General features: G+C 40.1%; 3 protein-coding genes across 3 annotated transcripts in view; 1 reads left to right on the top strand and 2 right to left on the bottom strand.

Moving 5' to 3' along the window:
- LOC109403726 (sodium-dependent transporter bedraggled) overlaps positions 1–19,064 on the top strand; it is a 358,384-nt gene that overhangs the window by 95,272 nt on the left and 244,048 nt on the right. The gene's annotated exons all lie outside the window — the stretch shown is intronic.
- Positions 3,349–5,086, bottom strand: LOC109426420 (probable cytochrome P450 9f2). Its single transcript, XM_019701933.3, has 2 exons — positions 4,884–5,086; positions 3,349–4,809 (listed from the first exon to the last, which is right to left on the bottom strand). Exons 1-2 carry the CDS (start codon positions 5,084–5,086, stop codon positions 3,405–3,407), a joined length of 1,608 nt encoding a protein of 535 aa, XP_019557478.3. The 3' UTR covers positions 3,349–3,404.
- LOC134283913 (probable cytochrome P450 9f2) overlaps positions 16,940–19,064 on the bottom strand; it is a 36,493-nt gene continuing 34,368 nt past the window's right edge. Inside the window, exons 2-3 of the mRNA XM_062856189.1 lie at positions 18,443–18,768; positions 16,940–18,380 (exon numbers count right to left, since the gene is read on the bottom strand). Coding sequence (XP_062712173.1) covers positions 16,967–18,380; positions 18,443–18,654 — 1,626 coding nt within the window. The 5' untranslated portion in view covers positions 18,655–18,768 and the 3' untranslated portion in view covers positions 16,940–16,966. The remainder of the gene's footprint in view (positions 18,381–18,442; positions 18,769–19,064) is intronic.

The raw sequence follows: 19,064 nt of genomic DNA, 5'->3' as shown, positions 1-19,064 counted from the left end.
CCTGACAGAGATTCCAGAGGAATCCTGACGGGGATTCCAGAGGAATCCTGACACAGATTCCCGAATAATCCTGACAGAGATTCCCGAGGAATCCTGACAGAGATTCCCGAGGAATCCTGACAGAGATTCCCGAGGAATCCTGACAGAGATTCCCGAGGAATCCTGACAGAGATTCCCGAGGAATCCTGACAGAGATTCCCGAGGAATCCTGACAGAGATTCCCGAGGAATCCTTACAGAGATTCCAGAGGAATCCTTACAGAGATTCCAGAGGAATCCTTACAGAGATTCCAGAGGAATCCTTACAGAGATTCCAGAGGAATCCTTACAGAGATTCCAGAGGAATCCTTACAGAGATTCCAGAGGAATCCTTACAGAGATTCCAGAGGAATCCTTACAGAGATTCCAGAGGAATCCTTACAGAGATTCCAGAGGAATCCTTACAGAGATTCCAGAGGAATCCTTACAGAGATTCCAGAGGAATCCTTACAGAGATTCCAGAGGAATCCTTACAGAGATTCCAGAGGAATCCTTACAGAGATTCCAGAGGAATCCTTACAGAGATTCCAGAGGAATCCTTACAGAGATTCCAGAGGAATCCTGACAGAGATTCCAGAGGAATCCTGACAGAGATTCCAGAGGAATCCTGACAGAGATTCCAGAGGAATCCTGACAGAGATTCCAGAGGAATCCTGACAGAGATTCCAGAGGAATCCTGACAGAGATTCCAGAGGAATCCTTACAGAGATTCCAGAGGAATCCTTACAGAGATTCCAGAGGAATCCTTACAGAGATTCCAGAGGAATCCTTACAGAGATTCCAGAGGAATCCTTACAGAGATTCCAGAGGAATCCTTACAGAGATTCCAGAGGGATCCTTACAGAGATTCCAGAGGAATCCTTACAGAGATTCCAGAGGAATCCTTACGGAGATTCCAGAGGAATCCTTACAGAGCTTCCAGAGGAATCCTGACAGAGATTCCAGAGGAATCCTGACAGAGATTCCAGAGGAATCCTGACAGAGATTCCAGAGGAATCCTGACAGAGATTCCAGAGGAATCCTGACAGAGATTCCAGAGGAATCCTTACAGAGATTCCAGAGGAATCCTGACAGAGATTCCAGAGGAATCCTGACAGAGATTCCAGAGGAATCCTTACAGAGATTCCAGAGGAATCCTGACAGAGATTCCAGAGGAATCCTGACAGAGATTCCAGAGGAATCTGACAGAGGAATCCTGACAGAGATTCCAGAGGAATCCTGGCAGAGATTCCAGCGGAATCCTGGCAGAGATTCCAGAGGAATCCTGACAGAGAATCCAGAGGAATCCTGGCAGAGATTCCAGCGGAATCCTGACAGAGATTCCAGCGGAATCCTGACAGAGATTCCAGCGGAATCCTGACAGAGATTCCAGCGGAATCCTGACAGAGATTCCAGCGGAATCCTGACAGAGATTCCAGCGGAATCCTGACAGAGATTCCAGCGGAATCCTGACAGAGATTCCAGCGGAATCCTGACAGAGATTCCAGCGGAATCCTGACAGAGATTCCAGCGGAATCCTGACAGAGATTCCAGCGGAATCCTGACAGAGATTCCAGCGGAATCCTGACAGAGATTCCAGCGGAATCCTGACAGAGATTCCAGCGGAATCCTGACAGAGATTCCAGCGGAATCCTGACAGAGATTTCAGCGGAATCCTGACAGAGATTCCAGCGGAATCCTGACAGAGATTCCAGCGGAATCCTGACAGAGATTCCAGCGGAATCCTGACAGAGATTCCAGCGGAATCCTGACAGAGATTCCAGCGGAATCCTGACAGAGATTCCAGCGGAATCCTGACAGAGATTCCAGCGGAATCCTGACAGAGATTCCAGCGGAATCCTGACAGAGATTCCAGCGGAATCCTGACAGAGATTCCAGCGGAATCCTGACAGAGATTCCAGCGGAATCCTGACAGAGATTCCAGCGGAATCCTGACAGAGATTCCAGCGGAATCCTGACAGAGATTCCAGCGGAATCCTGACAGAGATTCCAGCGGAATCCTGACAGAGATTCCAGCGGAATCCTGACAGAGATTCCAGCGGAATCCTGACAGAGATTCCAGCGGAATCCTGACAGAGATTCCAGCGGAATCCTGACAGAGATTCCAGCGGAATCCTGACAGAGATTCCAGAGGAATCCTGACAGGGATTCCAGGGGAATCCTGACAGGGATTCCAGGGGAATGCTGACAGGGATTCCAGGGGAATCCTGACAGGGATTCCAGGGGAATCCTGACAGGGATTCCAGGGGAATCCTGACAGGGATTCCAGGGGAATCCTGACAGGGATTCCAGGGGAATCCTGACAGGGATTCCAGGGGAATCCTGACAGGGATTCCAGGGGAATCCTGACAGGGATTCCAGGGGAATCCTGACAGGGATTCCAGGGGAATCCTGACAGGGATTCCAGGGGAATCCTGACAGGGATTCCAGGGGAATCCTGACAGGGATTCCAGGGGAATCCTGACAGGGATTCCAGGGGAATCCTGACAGCGGTTGTCGGAAAATACTTGCTGACATTCCTAGAAAAATCCTGAAGAAATTTCCAGGAAATTACCCGAATAATTTTATGGAGAAATTTCTGGAAATATCTTCACAATTACAGGATAAGCTCTAAGAAAGAAATTTCCGTTGAAAATCTAAGAGTAAACCCCGACGGAGTCAGAGAAATTCCTAAAAGAATTCCTATAGAAATTCCCGGAACATTTTCTAGAGGAATTCCTGGAGAAATACTAATAGAAATTTCCCTAACAAATTCCTAGAGAATTTCCCGGAAAAGTTCCTTAGGCAATTCCCATAGAATTTCTTGAAGGAATTTCTATAGAAATGTTGAAAGAAACTCTGGAATCTCCAGGAAAGTTCCTGCTGGATGTATTTTCAGATAAGTTTTCCTCTTTATTGTTAAGAAGAAGTTATAATAATTCGTGATAGTATGAACAAATAAATAAAATACTTGAACTATATTTCTAGTTATTTATTAACCTCCCGTTACTTACACGGTTGGCTACCATCGTAAATTATAACAGCGCGATCGCTCGAGTGTTAAAATACTGTTTATAATTCACTCTTATCAGTGGCGTAGCCAGAAATTGTCTCTGGGAGGGGTTTTCAACGGTCAATGATACCTTTTTTGATTAGACATTTACATTTTGTAAAATGTAATGAGCAATTGTATTCGTAGTTTGAAAATAGCGGCGCAGCCGAAAATTTTTTCGTCGCAAAGCGCTTTATACTGAAAATTTGTTCCATAAATTTTGGCTCTGGGGGGGGTTTTAACCCTAAAACCCCCCCCGTGGCTACACCAGTGACTCTTATACTGTACTCATAATTCCAAGCCTAACATGCTGTAACTTTCAATCGCACGTATTCTCAATTCCTAGCTTCCAAACCCAACCAAACACCTCCATCAACCTCCATTCCAATCATCTTGCTTTTCAGCTTCAAAGGAACCATGGATCGCTCACTTCTCACTAGCCTGAAATTCTTCACCAGATAGTACGCAACCACCTTAACTTCCAGCAAAGCCAATCTCGATCCAATACAGGCTCTTGGACCGATCCCAAATGGTAGATAGGTCCCGCTCCTAATCTTGTCCCGATTCTGTTCACTGAACCTCTCCGGGTCAAACTTGTAGGGATTCGGGAAATATTCCGGATCGTGCTGCAGAGCCGTCGTCGGAAACCACACAATTTGACCTTTCTCGATCGTCACCCGGGTTCCTTGTCCGTCATCATAACGATAGTCCTTCGCGCAATACCGATCAGAGAACGGTGCCGGAGGCCACAGACGAAGGTTTTCGGAGACTACCATGTCCATGTATTTCATCGATTGCAGTTGATCGTAGCCAACGGATTTGCCACCGAGCGATCGTTCGACTTCCATGATTTCTTGGTACAGCTTTTCTTGGACATCCGGATTGATGAGTAGCTCATAGGCTAGGAATGTCAGACACGTCGATACGGTCTCCGAACCAGCTATGAAGAACAGGAAGCACTGTGCGGCCAGTTCGTTGTCTGACCATACACGATTGTGCGATCGACTTCCAACGCTGGTCTCTTCAACCGCTGCAAATTCAGCGTTTGTGCTCTCCAGGTCTTCTTTCCGATTCTTCATCGTTCCCTGTCTCACTTGCATGAGTAGATTGATCATGTCATGTCTCACGATCCCATGAGCCTCACGTTGCCGCATGTTGTCCATGATCATTCCCCTGAAGTACGCATTCATCTCCGCACTCGAGATGTCCGCCTTCAGCTTGATCATCATCCGTGGAAACATCCGCATCAGCAGCACCTTCGCCACCGTCTTCATGTCTCTGAAGTTCATCAGTTCTTTCCCGTTCACGAAGAACTCATTGTCCTGCTCGCGCAGTGAATCCACCTTGATCCCGAACGCCACCGAAGCGATCACGTCGTTGCTGAACCTCGTGAACACGTCCTTCATCTCGTACTCCAGCCGTTTCCCAGCCCGGGCCTCCTCGCCGAAGTATTCCACCATCGACCGCGCACATTCGGACACCAACTCGAACATCTCCCGCATCCGACTGCCGGTGAAGGCCGGACTCAGCGTTGCCCGCATATCGCGCCACTTTTGTCCGCGCAGCAGTAGCAGCGAGTTGCCGAATAGGCTCTCCGTGCCCATGTCCTGGACGTCTCCGCGCGTGTAGATCGGCGTATGATCGCTGAAGTGGTCAAAGTCCTTCACGCCCAGCTGCTTGATCGTGTCCGGATCGCGAACCATCCACACCGGCGCGGTGAAGTCGAACAGACCCATGATCCTAAGAGATTTGGGATGGGAGTTAGAACAGTTAGAAGTTACGATCAGGTGCGATCGTCGAGCTGCTGGACTTACTTTGCCTGCGGGTGGGTCTGGTAGAGGTCCTGTATGTGACGGAGCATGTCTTTCTTCTTGAGAACAAGCGGTGCGCCACTTCCGAGCAGGAACGACGGCTTCGCGTACGGAATGCCCCGGATTTTGAAATATTTGTACTTTTGCTGGACATTGTAGTAGAATAGGAGGATCAGGCCTGCGAAAATGACAAGTGTGAAGAACATCGTCGGTTAACAACGCGGTGAGGATACAGCGGTTAATGAAAACTGACGCGGTTTTGTTGCTTCACGATTGATTTTATTTGGGCTCCGAATCATCGATAAGAGGATTTGCTTTTTGCTTATCTATGGCGTTTATGAAATACATGCATTTTGGTGAGAGGGACCCAGTTTACTGCCTTGGGGGTATCAGTGTCATAGACACCAACAAAATGCTTAGGGCTCATGCCTATTTCATGAATCAGAGATAAGAGCACTACCATTTTTGGAAAAGAGTGATAAGTATTGTGATTCATCTAGCTAAAATAACTTGATTGTAACAGAGACCCATGTGGACTAACAATTTTAGATTGCGGTAGAATTCTAGACACTTCAGCAATTTTTTAAAAAAAAATTAAAAAAAATTCTCTATGGAATTATTCTGAAAAAATTCCTAGGAATTTCTTCAGGAATTTCTCTTGGACCTCTGAGAGTTTTTCCAAGTAGTTTCCAGGGAAATCTAAAGGAATATCTCTGGGAAATTCCGAGTAAGTTTCTTATGAGAAACCCTCTATTTTTTCCGGAAATTCCTCAAATAATTTACAAGGAAATTCTTCTATTTTTTCTGTATTTTTACTAGAAATTTACCCAGAATTCATGTAATAATTTTACAAGAAATTCATCAATGAACTACTCAGAAAATTTATCTAGGAATTTTTTGGTAAATTCTCTGAGAATTTATCCAGAAATTTTCTTAAGGATCTCACTCTGAATTGATTAGGACTTAATCCGGAAATTGCTGTAGGGAATTGCTCTAATATGTTACTGGGTATTTCACCGTGAATACCCCTAGATATTTCTTATGATTTTTTCGGGGTTTTTTTTTTAGGAATTCTAAGAATTTCTCCTGGATTTTTCTCGGAACTTGACACAAAATATCTACCGGAATCGCTCAACAATCTTTTCCAGGAACTCATCTAAGAAGTTCTCAGGAAAATTTCTTTCAGATTTCGCTCTAGGGATTTCTCCAAGGGTTATTCTATAGCTTTCTCCGGGAATTTCCCTAAGAATTTCTCCAGAAATACCTCCGAAAATATCCCCTGAAACATTTATGGGGAAACTACTGGAAATTTGTTTGTGACTGACGTGGAGATTTTTTATTACCGTAAGGGTTTGGGCCGAAGGATCAAAGATTTTTATGGACCTTTTTCCACAGGCAGGGCTCATGGATATATGAACAAAAAAAAAATTGAAAAAAAATCAGGGTCGCCTATTTTCCCGGAAAACTCAGGTGGATTTTTTTTGTTTCCCCTGACACTACTTATTTTAAAAAATCATAGCTCAAGAACAAAGCATCGTAGAAACAAAGTTTTCTCAAAAATTCAGAAAAAATGAACTGGAATGGTAATTTTTCACAAAATTGGCCATAACTCAGGAAATGAAAAAAAGTGCATTCCAAAAATTTCAGCGATCAAAGCTTATGAAATTACCTTCTCAAAAATATGTTTTGAAAATTTTCCGCGAGTTTCTTAATGAATTTTCTCAACGATTGATAACTTTTTCCACTTCATATTTTTTGGATTCCTGAGAAAATTTGCTTTCTTTTTCATTAAAAACTTTGTTTCTATGATGCTTCGTTCTTGAGTTACGATTTTTCAAAGTAAAGGCTTATATGGCACATTTGGACATTTTTCAACAAAATTGCCCATAACTCAAAAACGAAAGAAAAGTGCATTCCAAAAATTTCAGCGATTAAAGCTTATGAAATAACCTCCTCAAAAAAACTTTTTTGAAAATTTTCCACTAATTCGGGCAAAGTTTTTCCGGCTTTTCTTTACGAATTTTCTCAACTGTGGAAAATTTTGTGGAAAACTATGTCCAGTTCATATTTTTTTAGATTGGGGAATTCTGTTAATCTCTTCAAAGTTTTCTTCGAAGTTGCGGTTGGAAAGGAAGTTTCTCAAGGATTTTTTCCTGGGAATTTCTCCGGGCAATTGTCGGGTTACTCAAAGATTTTCTCCAAGAATTTCTTAGGGAAATAACCTGGGAATGTTAAATTATTTCTACGAGAGTTTTTTAGCATTCTCACAGAATTCCTCTAATAATGTTTCTAGGAACTCCTCAAATTCTTTACAAGGAAACTCTTATAGAAATTTATCTGTATTCCCAATGAGAATTTACGAGAAATTTATCTAAAAATTTCATAAGCAATTAATCTATGAATTACTCAGAAAAAAAAATATCTAGAAATTTCTATGGTAAATTCTCTGAGAATTTCTTCAGGAAGCTTCCCTAAGAATCTCGCTATGATTTTTTTGGGAATTATTCAGGACATGGTCAGAGAATTGCTGCAGGAAATTCCTCTGATATTTTTTTGGGCAATTCACCGCAAAAACCCCTAGAAATTTCATCTAAAATTTCTCCGGGACTTCTTCTAAGAATTTCTCCTGAAAATTTTCTGGGAACTTCTTCGAGGATATCTTCTGGAAGAACTTCACAAATTTCCCCAGGAACCTTCGAAAATATCTCCTAAAACCCCTGTGGGAAAGCTACTTGATTTGTTTTGTGACTGGTGAGAGTTGTTTGGCTGGTGTAAAAAAAACTAAACGCTTTTGGTGAGTATGGCTAGTTCCCTAAAAGCTAAACTCTTCAGACATTAATCTAAGAGCTCCTCCGAAAGATCTTCCAAGTATTTCTTCATGAATTTTTATAGGAATATCTCTGAGAAATTCCGTGGAAGTCTTTTCGGGAATGCCCGTAGTAATTTATTCGGAAATCTCTGTAATATTTTGAGGTTAACCTAGGACTTTATGCGGAATTTCTCAAGTTTTTTTTACAAGGTTTTTCTCCTGGAAAGTTTTGTGAACTGCTATGAAACTTTCTTCAGGCGTTGCTCTAAAAATTTCTACGGGATCTACTCAAGGACTTACTCCAGAAATTTCTTAAGAAAATTGCTTGGGAAAGTATCCAAGTATTTCTAAGATAATTTTTTAGCATTCTAAATACTTACTTCACAGGTAAATTTTTCTTCTTAGATTTTTTCTCGAATCCCACTGAGAATTTACCCGCAATTATACTAGAAATATCTCTCGTAAATTTCCTAAGAGTTTCTCTAGGAATTTCTCCAGCAGTTTCTCTGAGAATCTAGCTAATATTTTTTCTCTTTAGTACTTTATCCGAAAATTGCTGTAGGAAATTTCTCTCATATTTTGAATGTATCTAGAAATTATTCCAGGATTTCTTCTAAAAATTTGTGCTGGAGTTTCTCTGGAAACTTCTCCGGGAATATCTCGCGGAACTACTTTAGAAATTTATCCAGGAATTTATTTTGAAAACATCTCAGGAATTTCTCCAACAATTTCTTTATAGCTTTCTTCGGAAATTCCTCCTTCTTAAAAATGTCTCCTGATATTGGAATTTTTTTCGTGATCTTTCCCGTGTATTTTGTTAGTCCTCAAAAACCTTCTCTCAAAACTAAGTCTTTAAAAATTTTCTTTGGAAATTCTAGTATTTTTTTTTTCAAAAATTTCTCCAACTATCTTCAGAAATGTTTTCGAAAAATCTTTCAAGAACTAAGTGGAGATTTCTTTTAGTAATTCGCGAATTCCTTTAAAAACAATTCCAGCAGAAAATCACAGTCAATTTTATTTTTTAATTTATCCAGTAATTTTGTAGAAGGTTGCTCTATGAATGCCTGCGAGAATTTTTCTATAAATTTTTCAGGATTTTTTTTAATAGTTTTTCCAATAAGACAATTTATTGGAAATTCAGGAAATTTCATTCGCAATTACTGATAGAATATGAAATTAAATTACAGAAGAAATTACCGATTCCCGAGCAGGAATGAATAACTGCCACATAACTAGAGCATACCAAAGTCAGGTATCATACCAAGACAAGGTATTGGTCGGGTGTCTACCCGCATAGAGAAAAACAGTTTGTCTTACTTTCCAAACAGTAAATGTCGTCTAACTGTTGAGGTTAACGTATCACAAAAAGTTGCTTTTATGTTGAACAATGTAAAGCCTGACGCTTCAAACTTTTAAGAACAGTATTAGTAACCTATATCTATCAGTAACAGTATATCAAAGTGTTCATACATTGTCAAATTTTATGGGAATGAAAACTCATGCTAAATTATTTAACTAAGACAGCACCTTTTGTCAAACTGTTCAAGCCTCTATTTACGCAACACACTTATACATGTATGTTTCACACTGTTTAATCTTTGTTCAACCATTTCGCAAATTGTTACATAAACCAATATTTGTGTCATTAAATTTGATTTCTATACCGGCTCCCATTGCCACCGTCGCACCAGTCGCACTCTGCAAAGTCCGACAGAATAAAAAAACAAACGTTTTGTTTCCACACCTCGCGAGCCTTTTTGCTGCTGATGAATAATAAGAATAAATGGCGAAATCATGGAAATTATTCGTTACCTTCAGCTGAAGCCACCACCAGCAACAGGAATTTGGTAAGTGGATTCGAGTCATTTATAGTTGGTATTTACTAACCCCTATTTATTTGTTTAGTACAGGCGACTGCAGCAAAATCTTACCCGGCTCGTCAAGAAGATCTGCTGGATGCCACCGGGGAGCAAATGGAAAAAAAGCATCCGATTGACCGAAGTGCACCGCAACCGGGACTGCACCTTTCAAGAAATAATTCGTAGTGCAAGTTCACGGCGATAAGTATGTGGAGGACAACGAGGATATTCGAGTGCTGATCAAGGTAAAGGTACAATTTTTCACCGGCCAGAAGTCCAACAAGCGCACTCCCGGAAAAACGAGAATCGATTTCTAGAGGAACTCCACTCCCGGGTTCGGACTTGGATCAATATCGGGAGCACGTTTCGATTCCACCGGCATTCCAGGACGATGGTATCGTGCCGGACAAACTTAATCTTTGCCGGTCCGATAGCGTTCCTTGCCAAGATTTTAAAACAAGATGCAGTGTCGGGAAAATGTTTGGTATTCTGCAATTGGAGCGTTCTGTGGAGGAATCGGCTACAAGATAAATGAAGAAGACGATCGATGAATCAGTACAGGTAGGTACTTACCACGGATGGTAAAAAAACATTTCGATTAACTTCAATTTGATTAGATTTCAGCTGGTGGACCAAGAAGAGCTGACCCATATCATATCTAATACAGCGAGGAGGAAGTTCCACCAAGAACTTCGTGTTTTGGATTGGATTTACGCTTGATGTCACGAAGCCGCTAAACATTGTGGAACTACTCGTAAATGACCAGTAGACGCTGAGGGTGCATACCTGGTCATCTTTATGAAATTATCTTCAAATGCAATCGGCCGATGCGCCGTATGGAATAATCGGAATTTTGACTGCAATTTCAAATGAGTATATAAAATTTATCACATGATGTTTCTATACATCTAAGTTAGTTTCGTTTATTTTTTTTTTTATTTCATAGCGCAATTTATTCATTGCTGGACTGCGCAGTCAGTGATCAAGTGTGGAAATGTTGACATAAATGCGGAATTGCAGTGACTCCACACCGATGAACCTTAATTAACCTTAATTTTTGCACACTATTTATGAATCACCATGTTGATCAAATGAGTGATCCATAAACTGTGGTCATTTTTGCCGATTCATAAATTGTGGGGTCACTGTGCATCAATTCAAGTTAGTTTCTTCAGCGTATTTTTCTTCGATTTATGAAGAATAGATGCTTTGAAGACACCGACTTGATTCGATGAAATCGCGCAGTTCTATTTATGTCTCCACACTTTTGAAACTTCTGCGTTTGTGCAGTAGTGAAATAAATGCGTATTTTTTATTCCTTCACCATAGTAAAAAAGTAACAGAACCGTACTAGGTATTGTTATTACAACTGTAATGCACTATAAGGCAACAGTTACACGTACATTGCTTGTTTTGTTCCGACTTTATGGGTCAACTATTCTAGAACTGTTTGCGGTCAGTCGGTTTTCTCGATAGGGCGATGGAAGTGCGAGTGAAAAATCCGGGTTCAGAATCGCGCTACAATATTCGTTGGTCAGTCGGTTTTCTCGGTAGAGCCATGCAAGCGCGAGTGTGGAATGCGGAATCAGATGAGCTTGAGAATTTTCGAATGGCAGACAATTTTCAGGTAGGAGTGATGGGGGTGCGAGTGGAAAATTCGGGATCAAAATCGCGCTACAATATTCGTTGGTCAGTCGGTTTTCTCGGTAGGGCGATGGAAGTTCGAGTGAAAAATCCGGGTTCAGAATCGCGCTACAATAATCGTACATCAGTCGGTTTCCACGGTAGGGCGATGGAAACGCGAGCACGAAATCCGGGATCAGTGGTCATCGTGATCAAATAAATCATACTCGTGATGAAGACCGCGACGTGTATTTCCATATAACTAGTGGATCATATCACCTAACAGAGGTGGCTCCTAGATCCACACCTTACCCTACCCTACTAACCACCCGTGACAACTGTGACAACTGTGGGGATGCTGTGGATTCCACGGTTTCTAGTAGCAACGGTTGTCGAACTAACATTCCTTCCCTTTCCTGATGACCGTAAGGACGTGGCCAGCGCCGTTATTGACTTTAAATAGCTGAACTCTCGAATTGTGCACATTGAGAATGGTTAGCTAGTCCCAAGCTTTCACATTCATTGGCTCTCTGTGCAACTTCGATTGTTCTGGTCAATCACTGAGTATCAACTACGATGTGTACGGTTATCTTTGCTTTGCTTTGCTTTGCTTTGCTTTGCTTTGCTTTGCTTTGCAACTATTCTAGAACTGTTTGCTTAACAATGAAATGAACAAAAAATGGATAGTATATTGACCCTTTGGCAAACTGTAATCGAAAAAATTTGTTCGGGAAAATGGGCCAATTTTTATGGTAACATAACTTAACCGCCTATTCCCCATATTGTAATTTGCCCGATAACCATCTACCACACTGTTGAATCTATTCATGGTACTGTTGATTTATTGTTACTCTGGATGTTCTAGGATACTAGTCAGGTACTGTAGTAATAGTTGTGAACAGTATGGCGCACAGTACAAGTATGGTTCATGGTTATGCGGGTAGGTATTGAAAATAACTTATTTTGGTATTTTGTAGGTATTGATAAAATACCTCAATTAGTTATTGGTTTGGTGTTGAGGACTGCTTGAGGTATTATTCAATTATGGAAAAAATCGCCGATTATTATTTAGGTATTACCATACCTAAGGTCATTATTCACGTGTAATGAACAGAATATACGCCAGTTATGATTCCAAAGAATCTCAAGAGGAATTGCCAAATCAATATTTAGAATAAATAGCCAAATAAGTTTCCGAAAGCGTTTTTGTTTTTATAAAGGAATTACAAAATATGACATCTTGGAGAAATTTATAAAAAAAATCACAGAGAACTTATAGTCTATAGCCAATCCTCAATGGAATTGCCAAAAAGATTCTCAAGGCATTCTGCTAGAAAAAATCCAAAAGAAATTCAGAAAGAACTCCTTAAAGAATGTATCGAAAGAGTAGCGGAGGCTTCTTTTCTTCTTTTGTTGGGTTCGAGGGACTTTAACCCGAAGGTCATTCGTCCCTAAGAGTAGCGGAGGGATTTCCCAAAACAGTATCTTGGGAAAGTTTCAAAGAAACTTAACTTCTGGAAGAATCATCCATAGCAATAACCGAGTCAGCAAGCTATTGCCAATTGAATTCTTTCTTTGTTTTGTTTTTAACAAAAGTCCCGAGATTTCCGTGAGAATTTCATTTAAAATTCTTTGGGAGTTTCTTCAGAATTTATTTGAGAATTTCTTAAATATTACTTTAAGAAAATCCTTCCGTAATTCCTTCTAAATTTTGTTCAAAAATTTGTAAAAAATTAACTTGACAATTCATCTGGAAATTCAAAAACTTTCAACCGAAATTGTTGAAAGAATTGTCAAAAGAATCTCAAGAGAAAATCAATTCCTAAGAGCATTCCCGAAAGATTTTGAGGAATTTGAAATAATTTTAAGAATATTTCCAAATGAGTTGCAGAAGAAACTTAAAAAAATGCCAATTTCCAAGGTGTTGCTTCCGAAATTTTTCTAGAAATTTTACAGCAAATACTTGTAGGAGGTTAAGGTTCCACACGAAAATTTCTTTGTAAATTCTAGGTTTTTTTAATTTTTTTTTCATCTATAAATTGTGTAGAGGATTGTTCTATGGGTATATGTGAGAATGTTTCTATAAAATTTGCAGGATTTTTCCTTGGCAACTTTTCTAGTAGGATGAATAATAAGAAATTCTGGAAATTCCAATCGAAATTACTGATGGAATGTGTAATGGAATTACAGAAAAGATTACCGACTTCAAAAAACAAAATACCGAAAGAATCTTAAGAGTGGCCAAATAAATTTTAAGATAAATGGCAAATCCCACAGGAATTGAAAAGGAACTTCTTTTTGACAATCAAGCCAATAAGCCATTGCCGAAAGAAATTTTCCAAGAAATTTCTGAAGAAAAGGCAATTTCATTTAAAAAATCTATATTTTCTTTGTTTTGTTTTTGAGCAAAAGAATCAATCAAATGCTTCTGCAATTTCTTTGGTGAGAGTTTTTTTTTCAAAAATTCTTTGGGAGTTGTTTCAGAAATATATTAGAGAATCTCATCAATATTTTTTAGAGAATCCTTCGGTGATCCCTTTTTAATAAAATTCAAAATATTATAAAATAAATACTAGACAATTCATCCGGAAATTCACGAGCTTTCAATTGAAATTGCTGAAACAATTGCCGAAAGAATCTCAAGAAAAATCGTCGATTCAGTTTTTAAGAGCATTCCCGAAGGATTTTCCATGATTAACTATTTGGGAGATTTCCAAAAAAATTGTGGAAGGATTTAGGAAGTTAAATTAACTAAGAAATTTGCAAATTGCCAGAAGTTTTCTCAAAAACATTCCAAGAATTTCTTCGCAAGTTCTTTGTAGAATTGGATGGATATTCCTCTGGAAGTTTCTTCTTTTTCTTCTTTATGGCTCTACGTCCCCACTGGGACTTGGCCTGCTTCGCTTCAACTTTGTGTTCTTTTGAGCACTTCCACAGTTATTAATTGAAGGCCTTTCTTTGCCTGCCATTGCATTTTTTTTTATTAACGACGTTTTACATTAAAATTGCATTCGTGTCGGATAGTTTATTCAATTTTACAATTCAAGTATAATTTTGCTAACTAATTTTGAAGATATTTCAAAGCTTATCCATTTGATAAAGTTTCCCAATTCACAAATCCCTAAATTCGTTTAAAATATACGCGTTTAGGTATATATTCAGGCGGCAAAAAAAAACTCAAATTTCGAAGACACAGCGTAAATATGTGTTCAATTGTCAGATTGAGAGATCTTCTTCTTCTTCTTCTTCTTCTTCTTCTTCTTCTTCTTCTTCTTCTTCTTCTTCTGGCTCTACGTCCCCACTGGGACTTGGCCTGCCTTGCTTCAACTTAGTGTTCTTTGAGCACTTCCACAGTTATTACTTGAAGGGCTTTCGTTACCTGCCATTGCATGAATTTGTATATTGTGAGGCAAGTACAATGATACACTATGCCCAGGGAGTCGAGCAAATTTTCCCGACTGGAACGGGAATCGAACCCGCCGTCTCCGAATTGGCGATTTATAGCCTTAACCACTAGGCTAACTGGAGACCCCTTCTGGAAGTATCGCTAGGTGTTTTTTTCAGAAATTCTTCTAGAAATTTTACAGCAAATACTTTTAGGAGGTTGTTTGCGGCGTTAAACTAGTTTTTATTTTAACTCTTCTATCAGTTTTCGTAATTTGTTATGCACTTTAAAGTCTTCATATATTCCATGTTGATTGTTGAAGTTCGGCACACAAATTTCTATGAAAATTTGTGAATTCCTTTAGAAATTTTCCAGCGGGAAATCACTATTAGTGTTTCCCGGTTATTAGCCTAGAATATTTTTTTTAATTCGCTCATAAATTGTGTGGAGGATTGTTCTGCCAAAAAAGATTCTCATGGATTCTAAAAAAACAACTTCCAAATAAATCCCACAGGAATTCAAAAAGAGCTTTTTAAAGAGTGCATCGAAAGAATAGCGGAAAGAATTCCTAAAATAGTTGCTTGGGAGATTTGCAAAGAAACTTCTGAAGGAATTATCCAAATCAGTAACCGAGCCAGCAAGCCATCGTTATATATCGTTATAGTTTCTTTTTTTAAACAAAAGTTCCTTCAGAAACTGCTTTAGCAATATCTTTGGCGAATGCTTTGGAAATTTCTGTGAGAATTTCTTTCAAAAATCCTTTGGAAGTTCCTGTTTGAGAATTTCTTGGATATTTTTTTAGAAAATCCTTCGAAAATTCCTTTTTAATTTAGTTCAAAAATTTATAAAAAAAAACTTGTCAATTCATCTGGAAATTCAGGAACTTTCAATCGAATTTGTGGAAAGCATTGCCAATAAAGTCCCAAGAGAAATTTCCGAATAAAATTCCAAGAGCATTCCCGAAGAATTTTCCAAAAATAACTAATATTTGGGAAATTTCAAAAAAAAAATGCTGAAGAAATTTGAAATTAGTTACCTAAGAAATATCCAAATTAGTTGCCGAAGAAACTTCTAAAAAAATTGCCAGAAGTTTCCACATCAATTTTCTAACAATTTCTTCGGAAGTTCTTCGTGGATGGAATGGAAATTCCTCTGGAAGTATCGCTAGATATTGTTTCGAAAATTCTTCTAGAAATTTAACAGCAAATATTTGTTGAAGTTTGTTTGCGGACTTTACTGCCAAATCAATTTTTAAGAATTTTCCAAAAGTGTTTTTGTATAAATTTCTAAAGGAATTTAAAAAATGGCATCTCTGAAAAAAATATATGAAATCACAGTGAATTATAGAATCAATTCTCAATGGAGTTGCCAAAAAAGATTCTCAAGGCACTGGGCTAAAAAAATCAAAAGAAAGTCAGAAAGATCTTCTTACAGAATGTATCAAAAGAGTAGCTTAAGGAATTCCTAAAATAGAAAGTTTGTAAACATTTATTTTTGATTTGATCCATCTGCCATAAAAATTGTCTTAATGAATATAAACTTAAAAACAAACTTCTGAAGTTTGTTCTAAAAACATAAAAAATACTTCTGAAGGAATTATACAAAACAATAACAGAGCCAGCAAGCCATTGCCGAAGAAATTTTTTCTAAAGTTTCTTTTTTTTTAAACAAAAATTCCTCCAAAAATTGCTTTAGCAATATCTTTGACGATTCCTTCGAAAATTTCTGTGAGAATTTCTTTGAAAAAATATTTGATAGTTCCTTCAGAAAATTATTTGAGAATTTCTTGGATATTCCCTTTCGAATTTATTTCAAAAAAATGTAATAAAAACTTGTCAATTCATTCTGAAATTCACGAGCTTTCAATTGAAATTGTTGAAAGAATTGCCAAAAGAATCTCAAAAGAAATTGCTGATTCATTTTCCAAGAGCATTCGCGAGAGATTTTTCAAATAAAAAACTACTTGGGAGATTTCCGAAAGAATTGTTGAAGAAATTTGAAATTAAATTACTTGAGAGTTGCCGAAGGAACTACAAAAAAAAAAACGCCAGAAGTTACCCCAAAAAATTTTCAAGAATTTTTTTGGAAGTGCTTTGTGGATGGGATGGAAATTTCCCTGGGAGTACCGCTAGGTGTTGCTTCGAAAATTCTTCTAGAAATTTTACAGCAAATATTGTATTTGGAGTTAAATTACTTTTTATGTTATTTGTTGAATGTTTATTACTCTTTTATCAGTTTTTGTTTCTTGTCGTGCACTTTAAAGTCTGTATATTTTCCATGTTGAAGTTCGGTGAACTATGTTAACTCCGTTCAAATATTTTCCCAATATGAGCCCACTGGAGGCTACAGGGAGTTCTCAATACAAAACAGTTACACATTTCGCCACCCTTCAAGCTTTATTATCACAAACTCACTTCCCTCCGTCGCGAGGCGTAAACTTCAACCACATCCCACCCTCCACGATCATGGCGATCATGCTCTTCTCCAGCTTCAGCGGAACCCGAGACTTGGCGCCCTGTTCCAGGCTAAAATTCTTCACCAGGTGGTACACGATCGCCTTGACCTCTATCAGTGCAAACCGGGACCCGATGCAGTTCCGAGGACCCACTCCGAACGGTAAGTACGTGGCCGGGTTGATCTTGGGCCGGTTCTGTTCGCTGAAACGCTCCGGATCGAACCGGTCCGGATCCGGGAAGTACTTCGCGTCATGGTGCAGGGCAGTTATCGGGAACCAGATGATTTGACCCTTTTCGATAGGGATTTTGGTGCCTTGACCATCGTCGAAGAGGTAGTCTTTGACGCAGTAGCGATCGACGAACGGAGCCGGAGGCCATAGGCGTAGCGTTTCCGAGATCACCATATCCAGGTATTGCATCTTCTGGAGGACTTCGTAGGACAGGGGTTTACCATCCAGGGACTTTTCGACGGCCATGATCTCTTCGTACAGTTTCTGTTGGACATCGGGGTTGGCCATCAACTCGTAGCTCACGAAGGTCAAACAAGTGGAAACTGTGTCGAATCCGGCCAGGAAGAACAGGAAACACTGCGCTACGAGCTCGTTTTCGGACCAAACTCGGTTGTTAAGAGCCTTTCCAACACTCGATTCCTCGACGGTGGCAAAGCCGGCATCCTTCTGGTCCTGCTCGTCCTTCTGGTGCTGCAAAGCCCCCTTCTGGACCTGCATCAGAATGTTGATCATGTCATTTCGGACAATTCCGTGGATCTCCCGCTGTTTCATATTATCCAAGATCATGTCCTTGAAGTACGCATTCATCTTAGGACTGGTAATGTCCACGTTCAGTCGGTGCATTAGCTTCGGCGCCGATCGAAGCATGATCACCGTCACCAAGGTCTTCAGATTCTGGAAGTTCAACAGCGCCTTTCCTTTGACGAAGAAGTCGTTGTCCTGCTCGCGCAGCGAGTCGACCTTAATCCCGAACGCCACCGATCCGATCACGTCCGTACTGAACCGGGAGAAGACGTTCTTCATCTCGTACTCGGTCGTCCGGCCGGCGTTGGCCTCCTCGCGGAAGAACTCTGCTGTAGAGCGGGCGCAGTCCAGCACCAGCTCGAACATGTGCCGCATCTTGCTTCCGGTGAAGGCCGGACTCAGCGTTGCCCGCATATCGCGCCACTTCTGTCCACGCAGTGCGAACAGGGAGTTACCGAAGAGGCTGTTCGTCCCAACGTCTTCGCAATCGGCCGGCGTGAACAGTGGCGTATGGTCGACGAAGTGATCGAAGTCTTTCACGCCGATTTGCTTGATCGCGTCCGGATCGCGGATCATCATGATCGGTTTGATGAAGTCGAACATTCCCATGATCCTGAAAAGACATGATTAGTGTCAGAAGTGGGTTCGAGTTATTCAACGAGTTCGTCGACCTACTTGGCATTTGGAAAACTGTTGTACGTCCGCTGGACGTTCTTCAGCAGGTCTTCCTTCTTGAGCAAAACGGAGGCTCCATTTCCGAGGAGGAATGTCGGCTTCGCGTACGGTATTCCACGTTCGGCGAAGAATTGGTACTTGCGGTTGATCACGTGGTAGAACAGGAAGAGAACGGCAGCGACGGCTGCCAACAGGAATGGGTCCACCAACATGGTGTTCGGTGGGTGTCCAGCGTAGAACTAGCGGTAGACTCTCGATAAGGTCCGAATTCGATTATAATTTTTGGTGCGCGGTGACGGGTGAATGAAGCATATCAGTAATGGCAGCTGAATAAGATAAGAGAATGAAAAAAAAAATCGTTTAACATTTGTTTTCAAATCGAGGCGTTATCTACAAAAACAAGTGTCTGTCTGCCAGACTGCGTTCGCACAGCTGATTGAATTAGCTTGCAAAAATTTGCATGAATTGTCTGGATTGAAGCGTGTCGGGTCCTGTTCAATACATTACGATATGAAACAACTAGCTTGAGTTCTTGAGCTTGAGCTCTTGATTCTTTCATGATGTATTTGGAAAAGTTTCTATTTCTTTTTAGCAAGAAATATTGATTGATTGATTGATTTGT

This window comes from Aedes albopictus, chromosome 3, assembly GCF_035046485.1.
Source record: "Aedes albopictus strain Foshan chromosome 3, AalbF5, whole genome shotgun sequence".
Classification (NCBI taxonomy): domain Eukaryota; kingdom Metazoa; phylum Arthropoda; class Insecta; order Diptera; family Culicidae; genus Aedes; species Aedes albopictus.
The sequence above is the reverse complement of the archived record's forward strand: the minus strand, read 5'-3'. Positions and strand labels throughout refer to the sequence as shown.

What these genes read in the sequence shown, in the direction of transcription:
- LOC109426420 (XM_019701933.3), bottom strand. Translation starts at nt 5,086, where the DNA reads ATGTTCTTCACACTTGTCATTTTCGCAGGCCTGATCCTCCTATTCTAC. An exon ending in CAGACCCACCCGCAGGCAAA is followed by an intron (nt 4,810 to 4,883) that starts GTAAGTCCAGCA and finishes CAAATCTCTTAG; the next exon opens with GATCATGGGTCTGTTCGACT.